The sequence below is a fragment of the Diadema antillarum genome, unplaced genomic scaffold (assembly GCF_040938485.1).
Source record: "Diadema antillarum isolate AM-2024a unplaced genomic scaffold, OU_Dant_1.0 seq00000821_RagTag, whole genome shotgun sequence".
Classification (NCBI taxonomy): domain Eukaryota; kingdom Metazoa; phylum Echinodermata; class Echinoidea; order Diadematoida; family Diadematidae; genus Diadema; species Diadema antillarum.
This window is the reverse complement of record NW_027271698.1, coordinates 3,457,190-3,480,455: the sequence shown is the minus strand read 5'-3', so window position 1 is coordinate 3,480,455 and position 23,266 is coordinate 3,457,190. Positions and strand designations below refer to the sequence as shown.

General features: G+C 37.8%; 1 protein-coding gene across 1 annotated transcript in view; it reads right to left on the bottom strand.

The window, feature by feature from the left end:
• Nucleotides 1-23,266, bottom strand: part of LOC139739854 (LIM domain-binding protein 2-like) — a 101,307-nt gene that overhangs the window by 36,707 nt on the left and 41,334 nt on the right. The window contains 1 exon segment of the mRNA XM_071650455.1: nt 10,586-10,661. Coding sequence (XP_071506556.1) covers nt 10,586-10,661 — 76 coding nt within the window.

The window sequence follows — 23,266 nt, the reverse complement described above, 5'->3', positions numbered from 1 at the left end:
CTATGCACAAATTTAAAAAAGTCAATTATATTCCCTTGTCTACACTTGTGAAAAGAAAAGCAGGTCAGTTCATGAGGGGTTTATTGAGAAAAATAGTGATAACTCCTTATATTTAAGGCTTTATTGCAAAAATTTTACACAGTAGGATGTTTTCTGATACAACTGACCTATACATATGCGTCAAATGTGATATCTTGAACATTTTTAAATCACTGCTCCCAGTGGTAAACAGTACCCTTTAAACCATGTTCCTGGCAATCACTGTGGACAAAACGGGATGGATGTGAGACAACGCGGGGGAATGGGATGGGAAACGTGACAGACAGTGATTGACGTGGATACCGTGTCAGATATTTAAACTGTCAAAAAATTTGTCATGGCAGTCAAGGTGCTGATGAGAAACCTAGTAGGCCGTAGTAAAATGGGGTGTAGACAACAAAACGTAACAGTACGTAATAGGCCGTAACAGAACCTGGGAGTCAGTTTGTAGTGGGGCGCGATGGGAAATACTGTATATGCCCGATATTTCGTGAGGTTTTTATTTTCGCAAATTTCGCGAGTCAGGTGCTTTTCGCAAAATTAAAGACACGCGAAAATAATGACTCTGATCTCGATATGAATGTGACACACACGTATACATTTCTCCGTTCAGTAAAGGGACTCCACGATTGCGAATTTAACCACTCGCGAAATCATCGGGATGTCCTGATTCGCGAAAATTTAGACTTGCTAAGTATAATTATTGTGTATACAATACGTACGTGTAACCTAGCCTGACTAGACACAGTGAGGTAGGCATCTGATAGCTATATGTTCAAAGAAGGATACCCTCGTAACAAAACTACAATACACAGTGAGAGAAAAAAACGAGAATATCCCATCTGCCCGTGGTGCACTATGTTTTTGGCAAAGAGGGCTTCTACGGCCACCAGGAACATGTTGTAAACATAGCATAACATTTGTTTGAATTTAATGAAAAGGGGTGGATTGGCATTTACAATCAACACACTACTTTTGTTTGCTAAGTGGATAGGTATGAAGAGAACTAGGCTATACCTATCAACTCTCTCATCATATTCAGAAAGTACAAAAAACCTCTAAGCCCAAGTCTTTCAAAGGTAATCAGACTCCAAGCAATTACCAGCCCTGGTTTCAGCACTAATGGTACTCCGATTGGGGTTAGCCTGGTCCACATTCCTTTAGACTCTCATTACAAAGGAAATATGAGTCCCATCCCCTCAATCATATTTCTTGCAAGAGGATCATTTCGCCACAGTCTTTCACTTTCAACGAGACAGCCGGACAGACGGATCGAAAAAAAAAAAAATGAAAAAGACAAATCATCCTCAATTTTCAATCTCAGAAATTCAATGCCTCAATATACATCCTGCACGATTAGAAGCAAGTGGCTCCCAAACCATGGTGAAGAAAAAAAAAATGAGAAAGAGGAAAAAAAGTATGATTGACAAATACAGGATTGAAAGACTTGGATGACAAGAGTAATAGGATATTTGTCTCCATTATCAGGAATATGCCATTAAGGTGCATTCACACTCGATTATCGGTAACTGTCTGTCCTAACTGAGGGATTGAGCTAAGAGAGAATGCTAATGTAAGAGAATCCAGTTGACTCAATGCAAAATATTTCGAGGAGTTTGAGGGATACTGGGCATATGATAACAGCTACAATAACTTGAGTGTCAGTAAGCCATGATGCAACAAATATAGCAACCTAGAAAGAGCTTTCTCCTTCAAGTAATCACTGTGTCCTTTCGTGCAGAAATCTTGATTTTGTCTGTTTCAGTTTTTCTAATTTTGCATAGGAAATCAACATTCTTTGTCTTACAATACTTATAATAACATGAATCCCTTGAGATATGATTACTCAAGTCGAGGAAGATTATCACAAACAAAATACCATATGTCACGAATATGATATTCTCCAAACTGGGACTTGTGAGACAATTTCACTGGAGCTTGATTCGTAAACAAGCCAAATAGTGTTGAAATGAGAAAGAAGTATTGTTCTGGAGAAACGTTTGTGATTTCCCACTTTGGAGAAGATTAAGTACATTTGTGTTAAAGGAGGCAATATGTTCATAAGTTATAGTTTCACAAATATCAATTGATTTAAGGTACCCACTTGGCTAAAACTTACATAAAGAAGGGCAAAATCACCCTTAAAAATGCAGAATTACTGGAAATTGTTTCACTGATGTATTATTATGATTCATTTTTTTTTCCATCTCCTTCCTTTCTGGAGTGCGTTCAACTTTTGGGCAGAATTTCCTTTCTATTTACTGGTGTGACATCATCAGTACCTATGATGAATACAAGTTGTGAAGCTTTCTTTTATAGTCCACAGAGAATGATGTTAGCTTGTAAAATCTAGAAAACACTGCAAGCCATTCAGGGGTTTCCTGTGCTCAACATTGCTGGAGAAAAACAATAAGAAAATTAAATTCATGTGCTGAATATGTCTTTCCAGGTTTTGCATATATGCAGGTAGCTTTAAACTAACAACCAATTTTCAGGCACTAAACAAAATTTGCAACCTCATTGCATACTGGGTGAATAAGGAAATATTCAAAGGTACTTATATCTCAATAGAGGAACAAAATGAATATTTTAAATCAAGATACCTTACAAATGGCAGCAAGGCAGAAAAGTTGCCAAGTTCACATAAGATGGTAGACAGATATACAAGGAGCTGTACTAGGCTGTTCCTATACCACTTGCTATGAAATATGATTGGGTGATTTAACCCTAATAGCAAGAACATCTACTGTACACAAGAAATAGTAGCCACTGACAGTGATTGGGTTGAATACAGTTGGTACATGAAAGTAGTACACACACACACACACACACATACACACACACACACACACACACACACACACACACACACACACACACACACATATGCACATACACCATCCACACCATACTACACGTCATATTCACCCAAACTACACTTACCCAAACTACAATCAGTGGCAAAGAATCAAAAGACAATCCCCAACAGCCAAGTATGAATAGAAGGGCTCCACACTTTTAATCTAATCACCATGTAGTATGAAATACACACTCACCTTTTTCTCCCACACAAGAGAATTTTAATATCTCTGATTCTGAATTGATGAAATCTTACAAGTCAATTCATAAGTATCTTTCGTTTCAGATTTACACTGTATATAGCACCAATGTAATTATTTGCAACTGACTCTGCTTACACAAAATGCAAGAACTAAAACACCGGATTGGTTTCCTACTTGGTAAACACATCAACCTGTTTAAACACAATTCTAGCACTGTTTTTGTCATTTTTGCCTTTATGTTGAACAAATAACACATTTACATTGCATGACACTGGGACCAAGGGAAAATATGATTTCCACACAACTTCAACATAAAGGAATGTCTGATTTTGTTGGCAGAATTTAGTCAATGAATTTAGTCTTACACTGTACCCAAACTGGGTTTACAACTGGCTGATATGAGGGCAAAGGATCACTTTCATTTCACATACATTCAAATCCAACATGTTCGTTAGCACAGCATATATATGTGACGCGACATCATTGTATTAATGTGTCGTAACAATGATAAACAATGTGATTGCCTGGCCTTGCCAGATCCATCAGCAAAACCTACTAAATACAAAGCAAAGGAAGTCCAATAAAATTTTTTCTTTATTTGAAATATCCTAACGAGAAACTTAATAGGCGGTATTGTATGGTCAAGGAGAAAAGATTTCTTAAATATGAGCAAGTTGGGAGATCTAAAAGGCATACAATGTAGGGGCACATTGAGATGGCATAATGGTCTCTTGTAAATGGCAACAGTGATAACATCCCAGTGCGAAATTTGTGCAAGATGTGAACACAGCCGTGTGATACCAACAGTCCCCTGGATTGATGTGGGATGCAATTATTAGCAAGAGGAGAGGTATTATGGACCAGTTATGAAGAACCTCCTGAGACTGCCCTCAGTGAGTGACTGATAGAAGGAGGTTTGAAAACTGAGGACCATCTACAGCTAGTAATACAATACACCTTCTCTGTGTGAGTCTATCCCAACTTCAATTCTGAGCCAATGACAGCAAGGGGGGGGGGGGGGGAATTCTTGATATATATACTTTTTTTTTTTCCTGCTGTAACATTTCAATTAAGGATATAAGCTGATAGAAAAAGTCATATCATCGTTGCTAACCAGAGGGCTTTGGACATACAGACAGGAGAGGGGGAGTAAATATCGGCCCAAAGATGGATCCGCAAAATTGGGGTGATCTAACCTCTAGAATTCCTCTGGAAAATCTTGTCGCTTTTGGCAAATATAAATAGTGGAATTGACTGGATCGTCTACAAAAGCCCACCCCAATCAATCATCTCCTTTTTTTTTTCTTTATGGATTCTTAGGGCTCAAGAAATATACATACACTGAGGGAGGAAAGCCAAGATTCCCCAGAAAGTTGTTCCTGGTTTTTGTGGCATTCATACCTGCTAGTTATACTCCAGTCACAGAAAAAAAATACATATTTTCTTGCTCTGTACTCCTACATTTCAAAATGTCTGTAGATTCACTTCATCGGTTTCCTTTCACCATGTAAAACTCTTGAACATGTTCACCACATTCCATCTTTATTATGTATATGTATATGTTATGTATAACAGAAGTTTGAATGATAACAACATTTGATCTGCTTTAAGAATCACTTAATCTGATATCAGCATTGCTTGGGGAAAATTAGTTTTCAATACAGCCCCATTTATTTATATTTCATTTTTCCATAAACAACAACAACAAGACAATCCATTTCAACTTTCCCTATGTATACTTTCCATTTCTTTTTCTATCACAAATCATACATCATTGAAGTGTCAAACTTCCAACATTGCAATACCATCATCCTCACCTAACGACTGTACAAGTGCCTGCTTACTTATCGCTTCCAAGCATAACACTCCATAAACCCTTGAGAATAATTTCTAGCAATCTATGTGGCAAACTGCTAGCAAATCTGTATTGGAAAAAAAAAAATCATACAGATCTTACTCTATCCAAAGTCTTAGCTTGGACTCGTTTGGATTATTAACTTAACGTATCTACTCCTCTTTTCATTCAATGACAATCTCTTTTTCCCCATACAATTATAGAGCTTTGATTTCCTTCATGCAAAGATTTTAATTCTGACCATATAATGTAACATCTTTTATAATCTACTGTCGATTGATACCAAATTACATGATACATGTGGACAACAATCTCTTTCTTAGTGAGCGAGAGAAAAAAAATCTTTGGTTTCATGTTGTAAGGTTGAGTAGAATTTCCAGTAAATCACATTGAATGATTCAGCAAAGACCAGATGAAATATGAGCCCTTGCCAAAGGAATCCGCAATCATTTATCACTCTGCTATCATAAATTCTCCCTAAATTTTCACCCCTTCTGATATCCAGGCAATTTGTCAGATAATAAAATATGTCACAAATGGCACAAATACCCTATCAGATTGCCTCCTTTTTCACTTTTTTTTTTTTTTTGGAACAAATCCTACACCACTCCCTCCCTTCACTTCAGTTTTGATTGGAAACAACTTACCTTCAGACTCTCTATCATTTCCTTCATAACTCTTCTGTCCTGGTTCAGTTCATGATACTCTTCCCTTCTCCAATATTTTCCTTTCCTATGTGTAAGAGAACCCCCCCCCCCCCCCCCCCAATGATGTATACAGGTTTAGAAAAAATGAATTTATAAGAAATCTATCTTTTGCATCCCCCTGGGCAGTGTGACACCATTTCCATGGCATCTGCTAACAACCTCAGGTAAACTGGGGTCAAAGGTCAGCTCAGAATAACCTCCTTGGTGGGGTCAATATGAAATATGGAATGCCGGAATGGTTGAAGAATGTGAGAAGCTTGGCCTGTGTGAATTTGTAGTGCATTTGTAAAAATGATCTTTAAAAAATATGTTCACAATGCAAGTAAAGCAGAGCCTCAGATTGAATGTGTTTTGGGAATGTGAAATTCCAAGTAATTGTTGTAGATTGTTTGTTCTATAAGAAAAAATGTATATACATATGTTCCAGGGGGACCAAAGGAAAGTGTTGTTATATACTATCCTAACCACATTAGACATCTGAGCAATGCAATATTTACATCTTATTGCCCCACTCTGATAAGCACACAAACTATCCTGGCAAAAAAAAAAACAAAAAAAAAAACTGCTTATTAATAAAGGTAAATATGGAATTGTTGCTTCTATTTTTTTGTCAGAAGATGCTAGGCAACCATCAGTATATGAACAAAAACAAAAAATCAAAATCAAAACAGTCAAAAAACTACCTAAGAAGTCAAAGTTTTTTAGAACTCAGGAGTCTAATTTTTTTTTTTTTTTTGCTAATGTAAATACTTCCTTCCTGGCTCACAAGTTTTATTCCAGTTTTTGGTCATGTGACCTCCCTCCTCAGCGCACGTAATCTCCTGCCTACCTGCTTACCACTGAAAGACAGCCACGAGTTGCAGGTACTCACTACTTACTGAAAGACCTAAATTTTCCCATTTCTTATTTATGTGCAATTCCTGCCAAAAAATGTGAAGTTTCTGGTTTTTTTCTGGCAGCGTAAATGACACATCGAAAAACCCTTCCTGGGTTGTTGTCTTTTTTTCAATGTAAATTCCCTATGTATGCACAAAATGTTGCAGCTGTAGTATGGAATGGTATTTGCAGCACGTACACAGTAAATAACTCCAAAAATGACTAGAAATATGTTTTAGAAACATAACATTGCTCGGAAGATAAGACCTCATATCTCAAATTTTGGTAAAAATCATTTTTTTTTTATTAATTGTAAAATAATCAGTTAAATGATGTCCTCTCCAAATCCTAGCTGTCTTACTCCCAAAATGAGGCCACAACGGCATGTCAAAGGTAAGGCGATTCCATTTGATACAGTGTTTTGGCTGCCACATTTTGCTGCTTTCCTGAACATTTGACATTTTTGAGATACGAGGTTTTGTCACCCCAACAGCTATGATCACAAACGAGTTCTCTTAAATCTGAATGTCCTCTTTATAATTTGTTTGCTGAGCAGTAATTCCACCCTATCATCACACTTTCCGTTGCCTCAAACAGCCGAAAGATCCGAGGGATTACAAGATCCTGCTCCAACACACTCACAAGAATCTGGTGTTCATCATCGAGCACAAGTCCCCCATCTTATTTGAGTTTGCTTGCAGCCGTTTTCCTTTTGTGATTCATCGCTGCTGCATGTTTTCAATTTCGAACAGGACCCTGTTGCGTGAGACTACTACTACCACCTGACATCCAAGCTCCTTAGCTAACAACAACAAGCAGAGACCATGAGTGCTGATTGGATGTTGCCATGGTAATCACTATCATGGTGAGCCTTTTTCAGGCAACTGGGCTCCGACTTGCCTTCCAAGAAAAATTTGCGGAGAAATATGCCAAAATGAAGTGACTCCACCTCTTGTTTTTCTGTAACTTGCGATATGTCATGAAAGGTCAGTAACCTAAATGTTGGAGCCAGCCAGAGTTGCTTACTGTTGTAGACTTACAAACCAGCCATTTGATAAAATTACATGTAACTTGACTTTCACATTTTATTTCTGTATTACATAAATATATGTAAATACCGTATCTATACATAAGGGGGAATGTAATTATATTTCTATCCAAAACCCAGAACTAAGTGTTGTTATTCCCCACATCTTTCTGCATTATTGTAATGTATAATAGTGAGTGCATCTACACAATGTATGTGCACAGATATATATGGCAGAAAGAAGTATTGATGAATTGCCTGAAGTGTACAGCTGAGTTCAGAGTGTAGATCTTATTTCTTCTGTTTTATTTCTGTGAGGGTTTTTTTTTGGGGGGGGGGGTGGGGCTGGGTGATAAGCTTTTCATATCCTCTTGCAGGACTAATCTCCTCTTTAATGTGATGCTATAATGTAATTTGACTTGCTTTTTTTTACTTTTGGCAAAAAAAGTATGGTGCAGTTATGACCTCATTGAACACATAACTGTAAAACCAGAAATATTTGTAGCATGAAATTTCGCAAAATTTGCGCCAACAGCCTTTTTCGCGGCATGAAAGTTTGGCGAGTTGCCACTGGCATTCAATGCACAGTATAGACAAAAACTTTCGTGGGCATTTTAACTTCACAAATCTTGACTCCTCACAAAATTCATGAGAATTTTGTGCATGCCAAAATTTCTGGGTTTAGAGCATATACTTTATAGTGCAGACATACATGTATATATACAAACATAACATATATAGGTCTAAATCTTTAAACATTTACAGTTAAAATTCTTCGGCGGAATCATCCTTCTCGATCCAAACAATCCACACTGGGAATTGAAGTTGAGACAATCTTAATTTCAGGACCACAAGGAAAAAACAAGGGTGAAGCTGATACACCTCCCCTGTGTTATCAGACACACCACTGTTGGATGTCCCAGAAGAAAACATGTTTTTCCCTTTTTATCCCAAACTGGAGTTATTCACAGTGTTGTAACAGCACAAACAGAGGGTGCGAAAAGGGAATGAAAATCGGGAATGCACACGTCTAACACCGTCCACAAAACAGTGAATAAACACGCATGGAGGCAGAGCCCACAGCTCCGTGAAACCTGAGAACTTTCAATTTTCATGAAAATTATTCTGTGATCAGAGGCCCCACCTCATTACTTGAAGCAGCGCAGGCAACTTGTTGCATTCTTAAACTTCTAAGAAGATGTAACAAAAAACTTTCTTTCCCCATCTCTCTTCTTCTCTTCTATCTTTCCATCTCACCTTGTTTCAAACTCTTGCTTAAAAACAAACAAACCAACAAACAAACTTTCCCTTGTCAAAAGGCATCTGTAGGAAACAAACAGAAGTGCTCTGGATACGTATCAATCCATGCAAATGCAGAGTTTACTTTTATTTTGTTCACAGACACTGGACTAAGCAAAGCCGGTTGATTAAACTAGTCAATAAAGACAACTACTGTAGTAATCTTCAGAGAAACTAGACATATTGATTAAAGGGGTATTTACCTGAAGGACAGAGCAATCCACATGAAATTGGTAATTTTAGATAGTTATGGAAAAATGAATAAAAAGTGTGACATGCATTAATGAAATTAAGACACCTCGCAGGTGAGAAAGCAAATCAAAATTGGAGCTTATGGAGACCTTGAAACAACTAAGTCAAGGATGATATCATCACTTTCATTTAAACATCACAACCACCATGACCTGACTTTCAGATAGTAGTGTGTAGATAGTAGAAAGTAATAGATACAGATGGTAGATGGTAGATAGTAAAGAGTAGATAGTAAACAATAGATAGTAGATAGTAGATAGCAAATAGCAGATAGTAAAGAGTAGATAGTAGGTAGCAAATAGTAGACAGTAAAGAGAAGATAGAAGATAGTAAATAGTACAAAATAGGTAGTAGATGGTAACAAGCAGAAAGTCGATAGTAAAAAGTGCATAGTGGAGAGAAGATAGTGATGAGCAGATTGTATGGAGTACATGGCAGATAGCAGAGAACGCTGTATACACCATATACTTCATGAGGTTTTAATTTTTGTGGATTTTTGCAAGTCAGGTACAATTCGCGAATTGAAAAGCATGCAAAAATATTAACTGTGATTCTGACATGAATGTGATGTACACGAATACACTTCTCTGGTCAGTACTGCCCTTGCCGATCACAAAGTTAACCACTTGTGAAATTGTCGGGAAGTTCCGATTAAAAAAAAAAAAAATAGACTGGCTACATCTTCACAGTTGATAGCAGATAACAAATAGTACGTACAAGGACAGTAGAAAGAAATTAGCAAGGAGTACATAATAAATACTCAGTATTAGAGAGTAGATAGTAACAAAGAGATGGCAGATGGCAAATAGCATAGTATATGGTGAATAGTACAGAGTAGATAGTAGATAATAGATAGCACATCATAGATAATATGCCATTATTATGTCCCCCCAAAAAAATTACAACGGGACCCTCTGCAATGATAACTTTAAAAGTAGAGAATCAACCCAAATACAATTTTAGGGTATGAAACTATAACCTATTACCCACATCTTACAGAAAACCCCATCCAATTTGGTTCAGCGGTGAAAGAAAAATGAAAATTTTTGTAGAGCATGTCAGGAATTTTCGTTCCCTCCAAGTCCTGTCCATTGTGTTCACACATTAATATGCAGTTCCAAGAGCGTCCAAGTGCTAAACTTGGAAGAAACAGACCCATGACATGCTTTACAGCCATCCACATTTCTCTGTGACCACTTAACCAAAGTGAATGGGGTTTTCTGCGAAATAATGCTAACATGTTATATTTTAAGACCCTGAAATAGCATTCAGACAGTTACATCATATTGGCAGTAATCAATGCGAAAATCTGATTGTAATTTTTTTTTCCAGACATACTGTATAGTAGATAGTAGATTGTGCAGAGTATTGAGACAACAAATAATACAAATGCAGATTATAGATAGCAAAGAGCAGATAGAGAAGAAAGTAGATAGAACTAGCTACTTTATATTTAAGAAGTTCTTACCTCTGTTCTCTGTTGTAACCTCTTGTTTAGATCATATATCCTGTAATCTGGCTGACTGATGAATGGCGTGTGCCTCCTGAAAGAAACACACAAATTTGGCAAACTATAAGAACAAAAGGTAAGCAAGATGATAATATCATCCCAGCATCCCAGAAAATAGCATGACACACAAGCAAAGACAATTCACATAATGATAGCAGAGAAGACCCAGTGTCATGAAAACTTTACATGACAGAGAGGAATGTAAATGCAAAATAGATCACAGTGCAAGTCATGATAATCAGTCATTTATCACTTGGTGTACATACACAAAAAATTGCAGGTTGTTTCATCTCGATTTCAATTTAAAGGACAAGTGCACCTTCATAGATATGTGGGTTGAGTGAATGCAGCAATATTAGCAGAACAAATCTGTGAGAGTTTGAGCAAAATCGGACAATCTGTTCAAAAGTTATGAATTTTTGAAGTTTCTGCTCAGTCACGGCTGGATGAAAAGACTAAGTAAGCTTGTGATGTCACATGAGTACAACGATATAAAGAAAGAATAAAGAAAATTCAACATATTTCCATTTTTCTTGCATGACAAAAGAACACTCGACTTCTCTCTTTCAGAAGGCAGGGGGAATAATATTACCCTTAACATATGTCAGTAGCAAGTCGAAAAAATGTACACTTTATTCAAAAAGTAAAGTTTTGTGAAATTCTCTTTTTATTTTCCTTATGTATATAGTTGTACGCATGTCACATCATACACTGAGTAGTCTTCTCTTCCAGCAGTGACTGTGCAGATACTTAAAATATTCGTAACTTTAGAACGGATTGTCCAATTTTCCTCAAACTTTCACTGATGTGTTCTACTAATATTGCTGCATTCTCTCAATCCTTATGTATGTGAAGGTGGACTTGTCCTTTAAAGAAGTCCGGACGATTTTGAAAAAAATTAACCAAAATCTACATAAATAAAGGACCATAATGACTAAGTTTCATTGAAAAAGACCCTCCCAACTCGCCACAATCGATTTTTTAGCATCACTAATTTTGAATCGTAACCGTTCGATTTCTGTACGCCGGCGAGAAAGATCACGTGACAGCGTGACGTTTCATCCTCACATTGCTTTTTGCTTGGAGCGTCAGCTGGCTCGGGGGAGCCCTGCTTGAGCAACGGTGATACGGGCCAAGCAAGCGGTAGTAGCGTACCGCTCAACAGTCTCTGACCACACAGCGGATGCACGCGGCATGATCTATTGCTTCATTAAAAAAATGCCGATGTGTCAAGTGTTAGGGTGTTGTCAATACTTCAACTTTACTAGTAAGTCTTCAAATTGAAGAAATATTTCGATTTTAAATTGATATCTATCCACGATACTACCTTTACATGATCCTGAATGCTACAACACGCAGCCCGATTACGCTGTGTGTATTGGGCTGCTGGTCGTAGTTACCGGCGCGGCGCGGCGCGGCGGCGGTACCAAGCTGGCGCTGGCGTTTCTTCCTCGGTTCAAGTTACATGTATACTGTCGTATTTTATCACCGTCAGGCACACTTTTCAACAGTCTCGGACAACAAAAGAGGCAATAATTCTGACATTGACAGACTGATTTCAGATTGTTCACACTCAGAAGTCGAAAAAACGATCGCGGATTGTGATAGCACTTGGCAGCAGCAGACGTAAATGTATGCCTGCACAGCCCGACAACAGCTAATGCATTGTAAGTGATGGGGTGGACACTAATAAGTACGGCAGTATTATAATACATACATATTTCAATTTAAACGAAAATGTTATAGCATTGCAACTATTTTACATTAATCTTTGAAGATTTTATATAGATATATAACGAAGATTATTTGAATAAAGGAATACAGCGTTTGGCAACAGCACTCCTAAATCGGTGTACGGTCTCCTGCAGTAGCGCCGACAAGGCACACCTATGTAGGCATGCAGATACCGCCCGCAGTCAGCAGTGCAATGGGAGATCGATGCGTAGCTGGGCTTCGCTCGCGGTGCTCTCAGCTGAGGAAACTGCGCCCGATACGTCACGCGCAATGCATCCTGGGACAGATAGTACGAAGGGCAGCTCGCGACGGATTCGAACATGAAGAATTACCTTATTTAAAAAAAAAATCATAGTAAATGTATCTGATGGTCTTTTGTCGTCGGGAAAAGGGTGATAGGTTCATGAAATATTGTTCTTTACACACGAAACGGCTGATAATCGTCCGGACTTTCCCTTTAACTTTCAGGTGGATATCAACCCCCTAATGTCACTGTTGTCATGATCCCTATGATCATCATTCCTGTTGGCCCGTTATATATACCCTACCAAAAAAAGGGCAAAATAATCATACACACTAAAAATCACAGATTTTCTATGACATTGTACGATGAAAAATTCTACTTCATATTCTACTTCCAGTTCATACATATACTGTGCCACGCCATGTGGAGAATACATCAATTCCAGTCTACAATGAGATTTTGCACAAATGTGTTCCGCTCTCTGCAACATCTACGTCTGAGTCACATGGGCCGAGCATCTAGCTACCAGTGGCGGGTAACACCACCAAACCAACGATACACCAAAAGCCATATTCAGTGGAATCCTCCACGACATCTCACCATGCAAATCAAGCATCCGGAGACAAGAGAGGAAGTATACAGCGAGAAAGTGAGAGATGGAGAGAGATCAGCATCTCTCCGCAAAATTTATGTTGAAGAGGACGGCGGACTGACCCCTAGCTTATTCTGGCTTGAAGCCAAAAATCTGATGCACAAGCCACTCGGACATCACTGTATGCACCTTAGAGGTTCATACTTCTTACCATTTTGTATTCATTTTTTGTTTGCTTTATTCCCAAACATTATTTTCTTTAGGGAATATATGCTATAACATGCTGAAAAATCTTCATCTCGCTTCGTTCAGAACACTTCCCAGAATATTTCTGGCGCTAATTACTTGGACTCGGAATTCTCTCAAGGAAAAATTAAATCATGTGATTTCTCAGTGCAAGGACAGAGAGACTCTGCCAGAATGACATCAGCCAAGGAGTTTAGTTCTCCATCAGATGTAAAATGAAAATTGTCTTCCTCCTGGCATTCTTTACACAAGCTCAGGGGGGCATTTCATGAAGCATTTTGTCCGACAAATTTGTCGGGCAAATTTGCTGTCAGCCAATCAAATGTAAGGATTTCTGTAGCTTGTAACAGTTTGTCAGACGAAATATCTGACAAAACGCTTCATGAAATGCCCCCCCCCTATACATTACCACCTCACTCCCCTCCCCTACCCCCTTTTATCTATTGGGAGAAATCTGGACTGAAGAATTTAGTCTACTTGAGATTTAAACGAATGGTATATTTTTGGTTGAGTTGGGGATTGAGGTTTTAACTTTTTGCAAGATATTAAGAAACCACTTATATGAAATATCAAAAAGCACACAATTCCATGAGGATTTAAAGTATGTTTGATTGAAAGTGGTTTTGAAATGGCTGAGATATCCAAAAACAAAGTGGTCCTAATAAAAGGTGGGTCCCATCTTTTATTGGGACCATTTTGTTTTACTTTGTTTGTTTTTGAATATATCTCAGTCATTTTAAAACCCAATTTTCATTGGATAAACCTTTAATTCCTCATGGAATTGTGTGCTTTTTGATATTTCATATAGGTGGTTTCTAATTATCAAGCAAAAATGTTAAAACCTCAATCCCCATCTCAACCAAAACTATACCATCCCTTTAATATCATTCATCTCTAACTCAGGGAGAGAAGACAAGTGACAGAGCTCTACTCTTTAAAGGACAAGTTCACCTTCATAAACATAAGGATTGAGAGAATGTAGCAATATTAGTAGAACACATCATTGAAAGTTTGAGGAAAATCAGACAATCCGTTCAAAAGTTATGAATTTTTGAAGTTTTTGTGCAGTACCCGCTGGATGAGAAGACTACTGCAGTGTACGAATAACTTAGATGTCACATGCGTATAACAATATAAGGAAAATATAAAGAGAATTTCACAAAATTCCATCTTTTGAAAAAAGTACACATTCCCATGACTTGTTACCGACAAATGTTATGGGTAATATCATTCCCCCTGCCTTTAGAAAGAGGCAAGTCAAGTGCTCTTTTATTATGCGAAAAAAGTGAAAATATGTTGAATTTTCTTTTACATTTTCTTTATACTGTCGTACGCATATGACTCACAAGCTGTAGTAGTCTCCTCATCCAGCGGTTCCAACACAAAAATTTAAAAAATTCATAACTTTTGCATCGATTGTCCAATTTCCCTCAAACTTTCACTGATGTGTTCTACTAACATTGTTGCATTTTCTCAATCCTTATGTTTATGAAGGTGAACTTGTCCTTTAATTTCACTTTCTAAAGGACAGGTGCACCTTAATATTTGTGTGGATTGAGAGAATGCAGCAATATAGAGCACATCAGTGAAAGTTTGAGGAAAATCAGACAATCCATTCAAAAGTTACACCACCTATGGTAGTACTGAAACTGAACAAAAATTCATATGAATTTTTGTTCAGTTTCAGTACTACCATAGGTGGAAAAAAAAAGACTCTTCACATAAGTCATATACTCTGTCTATGTACCATCCAGCAATGAATGTATTTGAAAGTATTCATAATTCCAAAGAGTAGCATTCCAAGAAAGAGGAGTAAATGTCTCCGAAACTTTGCTGTGATGAATGACTGAGATGTACATGTCTTCACAGAAGAGTGTCAGAATTCAATTTTGCTTGTGCACAAGTGGCCACTTGTGACTAACAGCCCATGCCGTATGCAAATGGATTCATTGTATAATTGTAATTCAAGGACGGGAGTACTATATGGTGTATCCCCCTTGTACGCTAGTATTCTAGCCAAAGAACACTTGAGCCATGATGTGTTGGATACTGTAGCCGCTAGAAATGATACGAGTGATGTGACGCGTGAGAGGAACAGTCAACCCATTGAGGACAGGCTGATTTTGCTATTACCTACTAGTACATTTTCCATAGACGCCTGCCGGAGTGTACTTGGTACTAGTCTTCAACAGGCAAACTGCATTGGAATGAAGGACTATGACATAACTGAATTCCTCATCAACAGTGTCTAAGCAATTTCATTTCAGACAGGCCTCAATCTGTATTTTATCATATTGTGTAATGTATTTATGATATCTATTATATGTAAACACTTCCATGAAAAATTATTTATGAAATCTATTATACTGTAAAAGTGGAAATTTTCACGGTGTTGAAATTTTTGCGCATTTCGTGCAACAAGAAACTAGAGTGAAAATAAAAGCACGTAAATATTTCTGCTTGCAATACGTTCCATTAATCGATGTCTCAATTACGCGGAATTAAAAACACCCGAAACTCTTCTTAGCTGGCTGAGCGCGAATAATTGGTAATGCGAAAATATCCACTTTTACAGTAAATGTGAAGTTAGAGACTTTCAGACACTTAATGACTGATTGACATACATTGTGCATCTTAATACTATCTCTCAACAGAAACACTATGAATTTGTGTGCGCGTCTTGTTGCTGTTGTAGATGATGATGATGATGATGATGTTGTTGTTGTTGTTGTTGCTGTTGTTGTTGTTGTTGTGGATGATGTTTTTGATGTTTCTGAGTTTGACTGTCTTGTACTGTAACCAGGAGAGTATAGTACAAGTAGTCTGTTTGGAGGCTGTAGATGATGATGAGGATGATGATGATGACAGGGTTCCCACAGAAATTTGAAAACAGAATTCCATGACTTTTCCATGACTTTTCCATGACTAAATTGCTGCTTTCCATGACTTCCTTTCTGGCACGGTTTCCAAAATCAGACACGTTATGATGGCCTCCACCTCCCCTCACAGCCATCCGTTCCACCCACTATCTTACTCATGACATGTACATCTATTATCATTAGTATGTCCCGGGAGATATGTAGAATTTGGGATGTCACAAAACTGGGAAAAATGGAAATCATGAACACCAATTATAATAGCAGAGTATGATCACAGAGTATGAGAGTTGCGAGACACGACAAACTGGAAAGCTGCCATAGCCAAAAGGTAAATGCAATTCCATGACTTTTCCATGACTTTTCACAAATTTTCCAAATTCCCTGACTATTCCCTGACTTTCCATGACCACAAATTTTTCCAGGATTTTCCAGGATTTTCCATGACTGTGGGAACCCTGGATGATGATGATGACGATGTTATTGTTGTTGTTGTTGATGATGATGTTTTTGATGTTTCTGAGTTTGTCTGTCTTGTACTGCAACCAGGAGAGTATGGTACAAGTAGTCTGTTTGGAGGCTGTAGATGATGATGAGGATGATGATGATGATGATGACGATGTTGTTGTTGTTGCTGTTGATGATGATTTTTTTTGATGATTCTGAGTTTGACTGTCTTGTTTATACTGCGACCAGGAGAGTATGGTAGCAGTAAGTCTGTTAGGAGGCTTCCTGGGCATCCTTTTCTCACCAGCTCTTTATCATTCACTTGAACCTGTGGCTGCCTTGACAGACCATCTGCCATTGTATGACAAGTAACTCCACAATCACCATGGGGATAGTTGCTATGGCAACCAGGCCTTTCCTCTCTCTCTCTCTCCTCTGCCTCTCTCTTCATCTATGCATGTTAGGGTCATTAGATGGGCCAGTCAAACCGGATTGAGCTAACACTGCCATGCAGAATAGGGTAAATTGAGGCAGACATTATAAGCAGCCACAGAGTGAGTTGGGGAGAAATATAAAGAGATGGAAAGACATACAAAACAGACAAACACACTCACACACACACACACACACACACACACACACACACACACACATACATACACAAGCACTTCACACACAGGCACACACACACACACACACATACAAAGCACACACATGCACACAAACATACACACAAACATGCCCTAGAATAATCCCATGCAGACAGATAGTAGAATTTTGTCACAGATTTCACTAGACACAAAATGATCACAAATCAGATTATTCTACCTTACAAAAAGTATGATTTGTACTGAACACCAAAGAGATTTTGTTATATCTATCTTCAAGCTTAGTTTCATGGTATTTTACTTTATTCTATTCTGTCATATCTCCATCTCTAGCTAACAGTCACTCTCATTACTAGTAGATTACAAGTACCTGCATCAAATTATATCATGCCATATGTGTAGTGAGTCTAATATTTCGTAAATTGGGACTTCGTAACGATTTCATGAGGGGTTAAAGGGATTGTATAGTTTTGGTTGAGACCTAATTTCAAGTTTCTAACATTTTTTCGTGAGATAATGAGAAACCTCTTATGAAATATGAAATATCATGTGATTCCATGAGGAATTCAACGTTTATTTGATAAAAATTGTTTTTGAAATGGCCGAGATATCCAAAACAGACCGATTCTGATAAAGTGTGGGACCCACACTTTATTATGACCGCTTTGTTTTACTTTGTTTTTGGATGTTTCAGTCATACCAAACCCAATTTTCATCAAATAAAATTTGAATTCCTCTTAAAATGGTATGCTCTGTACTATTTCATAAGTGTTTTCTTGGTATTTCGCAAAAAGTTAAAAGCCGAATTCTCATTTCCACCAATACTGTACTATCCCTTTAAATCCTCGATCATGGAGAACAGCACTGAATGGAGAAATGCACTGAGAAATGTACGCATGCATGTCGCATTTATAATGTCTACATGCCATAGTTCATTATTCTACAGGTTTGTAAATCCAAAAAATTAAATACAGTTTGGTATTCTGAAGGTTTGCTATCAGAAAATGAATCAAGGTTTGTAATTCTGAAGGTTCGTTAGTCTAAAAATGAAATGACATTTGTTATTCTGAAAACAACACAAGATTCATAACTCTGAAGGTTCAATAGTATGCACCTTTCAGATGAACGATCCTTCAAAATAATGAACCTACAATGTAATTTCATTTCTGGTTGAACAAAACTTCTGAATAATGAGCCTTGATTTCTTTTTGGATTGATGAACACTTGGAAAAACGATCCTCTTTCATTTTCGGGGCCAACAAACTTTTGGAATAATGAACCTTCAGAATATCGCGACAAACGCTTGGATTAAAGAACCCTATTTCACTTTTGGATACACTGTATACGAACATGAAGGTATACAGAATTTGTATTTCATTTTTGGATTAAAAAACCTTTGGAATAATAAACATCATCTATATCAATAAATTCCTGGCACTAATAGTTTTACTACTCTGATGATATAAGCCTTCAATTTCCTCTGCTCTAATTCACCACAATGAATATACCGTTAACCTTCGTATTATTGGATTTTGAAAACTTAAAAATGATCGGATCCAATTCTCCACAGAGGCACTACAAAACTCCAAGTAAATTTCTTCACAAAAGAGTTTAAACATGAACTAAACAATATTGGATGTGTTATCTGCACGATGAGTTGGAACAGAGATGAATTATGCTATCAGACATTACATCATACTATCATGGGAAAATTTTCAGTTCGCTTCAAAAGGGGACTTGAGACGAAAGCGCACTTCAGGAATCTCTCATCGTATCTGGGAGACATGGTGCTCTCTGCTCCTACTCGGTTTGGTCCAAGAAAGAGCGGAGACGACAGGCTTCGACTGTTTACATCCATCATGTCATCATTTGACGTCGCGGGAGATGAACCCAGGAGGCCTAATTGAGACATTCTCTCTTGGATTTTCTCCCTCTCTCCCCGTTACAGGTGGGTGCAATCCACCACAAACCGCGTCCGAGAATGCCCGGGAAAAATAAATACCATCTTCACTGGTAACGAAAGATGAGATTTTAATTCTCACGCAAACCTATGTAGGTAGAACCAAGCGCTGCGTTTTCAGAAAAAGAGGCCCTAATCCCGACACCAGCTCAGTACCAAGAGTAGAGTCTCAGCTCAATGACAATGGTTTGAATCGCCATGATACCAATCATTACAATTCAACAAAGTGTTCTTTGATTTAGCTTTGAAATATGAGAAAACTTATCAATTCTCTATTTATCCTCTTACAGACTAATTGTCCTATTCCTTTTTTCTAAGCATCACTAGGGATTATGGAAGAATTGCAACAGGTCTATTCGTGAAAGTTACATCCCTGTCACTTTGAAACATGGGGAATAGTAAATGTGCTACATTGTATGTGTGTGTTTGTGGTACATTTTTAACAGCACAACAACTGAACTCACAGAGATTATTTCACCTTTACAAAATGAAATCATTCTGTTATATCAACACAGCTTTTGTTGGGACTTCACAGTGCACAAGGCCAAAAACTAATATTCATTATTTTGTTTTTACTTTTTGTTTGTGTATGATAATCCATTATGATGCTGCATAAATTCAAACTCAACATACAAGACCATAAACTACTTGCTTTATACTGTAAAAGTAAGAATCATGAAACCCAGGTTTGGTGTGTGCTTTGCATGGTGTGATACCAAATATTTGAGGAGTGAAAAAATGAATAAAATTGATCAGTGGTCACCACTGGTCACTCAATTCTATGTATGCTTCTGTGGTAGACATGGCAGACGTAACAGACAACAGACCAGAAGTTCGCTGAAGGCTTGCCGAGACCTGCCACAGACCACCATTTGCTACAGCCAAGGTAGTCAAGTACCACTCAAGAAGAATTACAGAGCTGTTTCAGACTTACCAAAAAAAAAAAAATCATAAAATGTATTATCATCATAATTATTATTATAAAATTTATAAGTATTATCATTACTACTGCTATTACTATTATCATCACTACTATAACTATTATTGTTTTAATTAAATTAAACACTTCATAACAAAGAGGAATTAGCATTGGGCTCATCACTGATTGCTAAAATTTGGCCACCATGATAACAGTAACTATACATCCTAATAACATGAGATGGCGCTACACAACGCCGTAACCCAGTGCCGTATATAAAGAGAGTCTGGCCAACTCGTAAATTGGACGCCATGTCGTTGCCCAGCGTGTTACGCGCTACAGGGTTAGCGTGTACGCTCAGACGTATTTTAATGAAAACCTACCAAATAATGGGTAGTGAACAATGGGCACTGCGTATGAGCGCACTTTGGGAACGACATGGCTCCGCAAAGATGACGGGACCACTTTTGACCAATCACAGGCTTCAAAACTCATAAGCCGAAAATCGGGTTGGCCAGACTCTCTTCATATACGGCACTGCCGTAACCCAGAGTATGACAATACCCCCAGTAATGCCGTACCAAATCAAATTGAGAATTGCATGTTTGATTGACAGGCCAAAAAGTTTGTGGCACAGTTTCCGTATAGACGAAGCAGATAGCACTTAGCACAGACAATTATTTCAATAACTGAGCACCTAGAATTTGAAACATGTTTTTGGAATATAATTCCAAACCAGTTCCATTGTAAGTCTGAACTCCCTTGTAGTTGTATGCACTACGTGCAAAGAGAGTGAAGTACAAGGGTCATCACGCTGAAATAAACACTGACATGGATATATTTGATGTTCCCTGACACAAATTTTACGGTAAACATTAGTCCCTACATAAGAAATGAAAACCTGGCACCCTATTCATGAAGATGTTTGCAATCGTTGTAAGTTGCAATAATTACCGTTACCAAGGCAATGAATTAAATGCTCTCAAAAATACACACTGATTGGCTGCCTCCTTGCTGTAGCTTCAGTAAAAGCAAATTTTTGTAAAAATAGCAAACCCCATCACAAAAAGGACTCCAACAGCATGATCTATAGTGATAAACTGAGATATAGAAAGATTTAAACTTCATTCACTTCAAACAGAACCAGCAGCCATGTATGGCCATCCATGTCACATGAAAAATCTGTCTTTAAAGGGACTGTACAGTACTGGTTGAGGTGGGGATTCATGTTTTGAACATTCCTAAGTGAGATAATGAGAAACCTCTGAAATATGAAAGAGCATGTAATTTTAAGAAAGATTCAACGTGTATTTGATGAAAATCGGTTTTCAAATGGCTGAGATATCCCAAAAAGTGATAATAATAAAAGGCGACAGGCCACGCATTTTATTAGGATCTCTTTGTTTCACTTTGTTTTCAGATATCTCAGCCATTTCAAAACCAATTTTCATGAAATAAACGTTTGATACCCCTTAGAATTGCATGCTCTTTGACATCTCATAGAGTGGTTTCTGAATATCTCACAAAACGTTAAAAGCTAAATCCTCACCTCAACCAGAACTGTACACACTCTTTAAAGATACAGACTGTACACAATAATATCATACACTGTACATTGTTCAGAACATCGATGATATACTGTAAAATACAATATTTTCGCAGCATGAAATTTTCGCAAATTGGAGCCGACCGCCTTTTTCGCAGCATGAAATTTTCGTGAATTGCCTCTAACATTCAATGCATATAGTGTAGACAAGAACTTTTGCGTACATTTTAATTTCGCGAATCTTGGCTCTCGCAAAATTCACAAAATTAAAATGCACTCGAACATTCCTCATTTTACAGTACAGTGTACTTGTACCAAGAATCACTCAAAGCGTGCAGTGTGAAGCGAGTTGTGGAGCCAGTCCAAGTATAGCTACAATGAGTGTGTAATGTGAACTACACTTGTATACAAAGCTGATTGAAGCTGCAAATTACTGCTGACAAGATACTGAAACTAACTTCTGGTTTCAGACGACGATACATTTAACCCGTTGAGGACAGACTGATTTTGCTACAACATGCATTTCCCATAGACACCTGCCCGAGTATAGTCGGGACTCGTCCTCAACAGGTTAATGCTGGTTTGTGTGTGTGTCGTATACAGTGCTCATTCAAATACATTGTACAGATCCCACCTGAAACACTGTATGGCAAACTCCACACCTTACCTTTCAAACTTCTTCAGCTTCTCAATTTAAGTACAATGCTGGATATGGAAATGACTCAAGTTTCAACACGGTACCGAGAGTTCCCACAGTCAAAGCACACTCATATGCAGAGACCCATGTCAGATTTGTGTCATATGGATGCTAAATACTTCATGTCTGAAGTACTGTAAAACCAGAAGCAATCATGAATCAGAGTCGGCACCCTTTTTCATGGCATGAAACTTTTTTTGCAAATTGTAAAAAACTGGGAAATCAAAACTTCATGTGCACAACTACATGGCAAGTTGGGATGAGATGACATCCTCAACTTGCTAAATTTTATATTCACATACTGTTTCGTGGTAAATAAGAGAAACTTCACAATTTCATCTATAACTTCCTTCATTTTCATCTAATTCTGATCAAATATTCATTGTTGTGATTTGAAAATGTCACTCCTTCTTCTTGGACTAACTTTCATCTGGTCCACAATTCCACTTTAATGTTGCATGAAGGAAATGACATCTTCTGTTCTAGAAGATGTTACAAATTGTGATTGTATATAAATATTCAAGATCTATATATTCTGAGCAAAATCATAAAAAATACTAGAAAAGCACTCTGAGAGTGCAGACCTCCGCCAAGCATGCAGCTTATTTCCACCACTGTTCTTCCATAGAGATATCATACGTACACACAGCATCGGTGCTGAAAGTCCCCCGATTTCCCAATATAGAAGCCTTTGTTACGTCATAAACCCTCAGCAGCACGGCGCGCCTCGCCCCAGCAGAAACTAGAGCACGCACTTTAGTGCGCGCAGG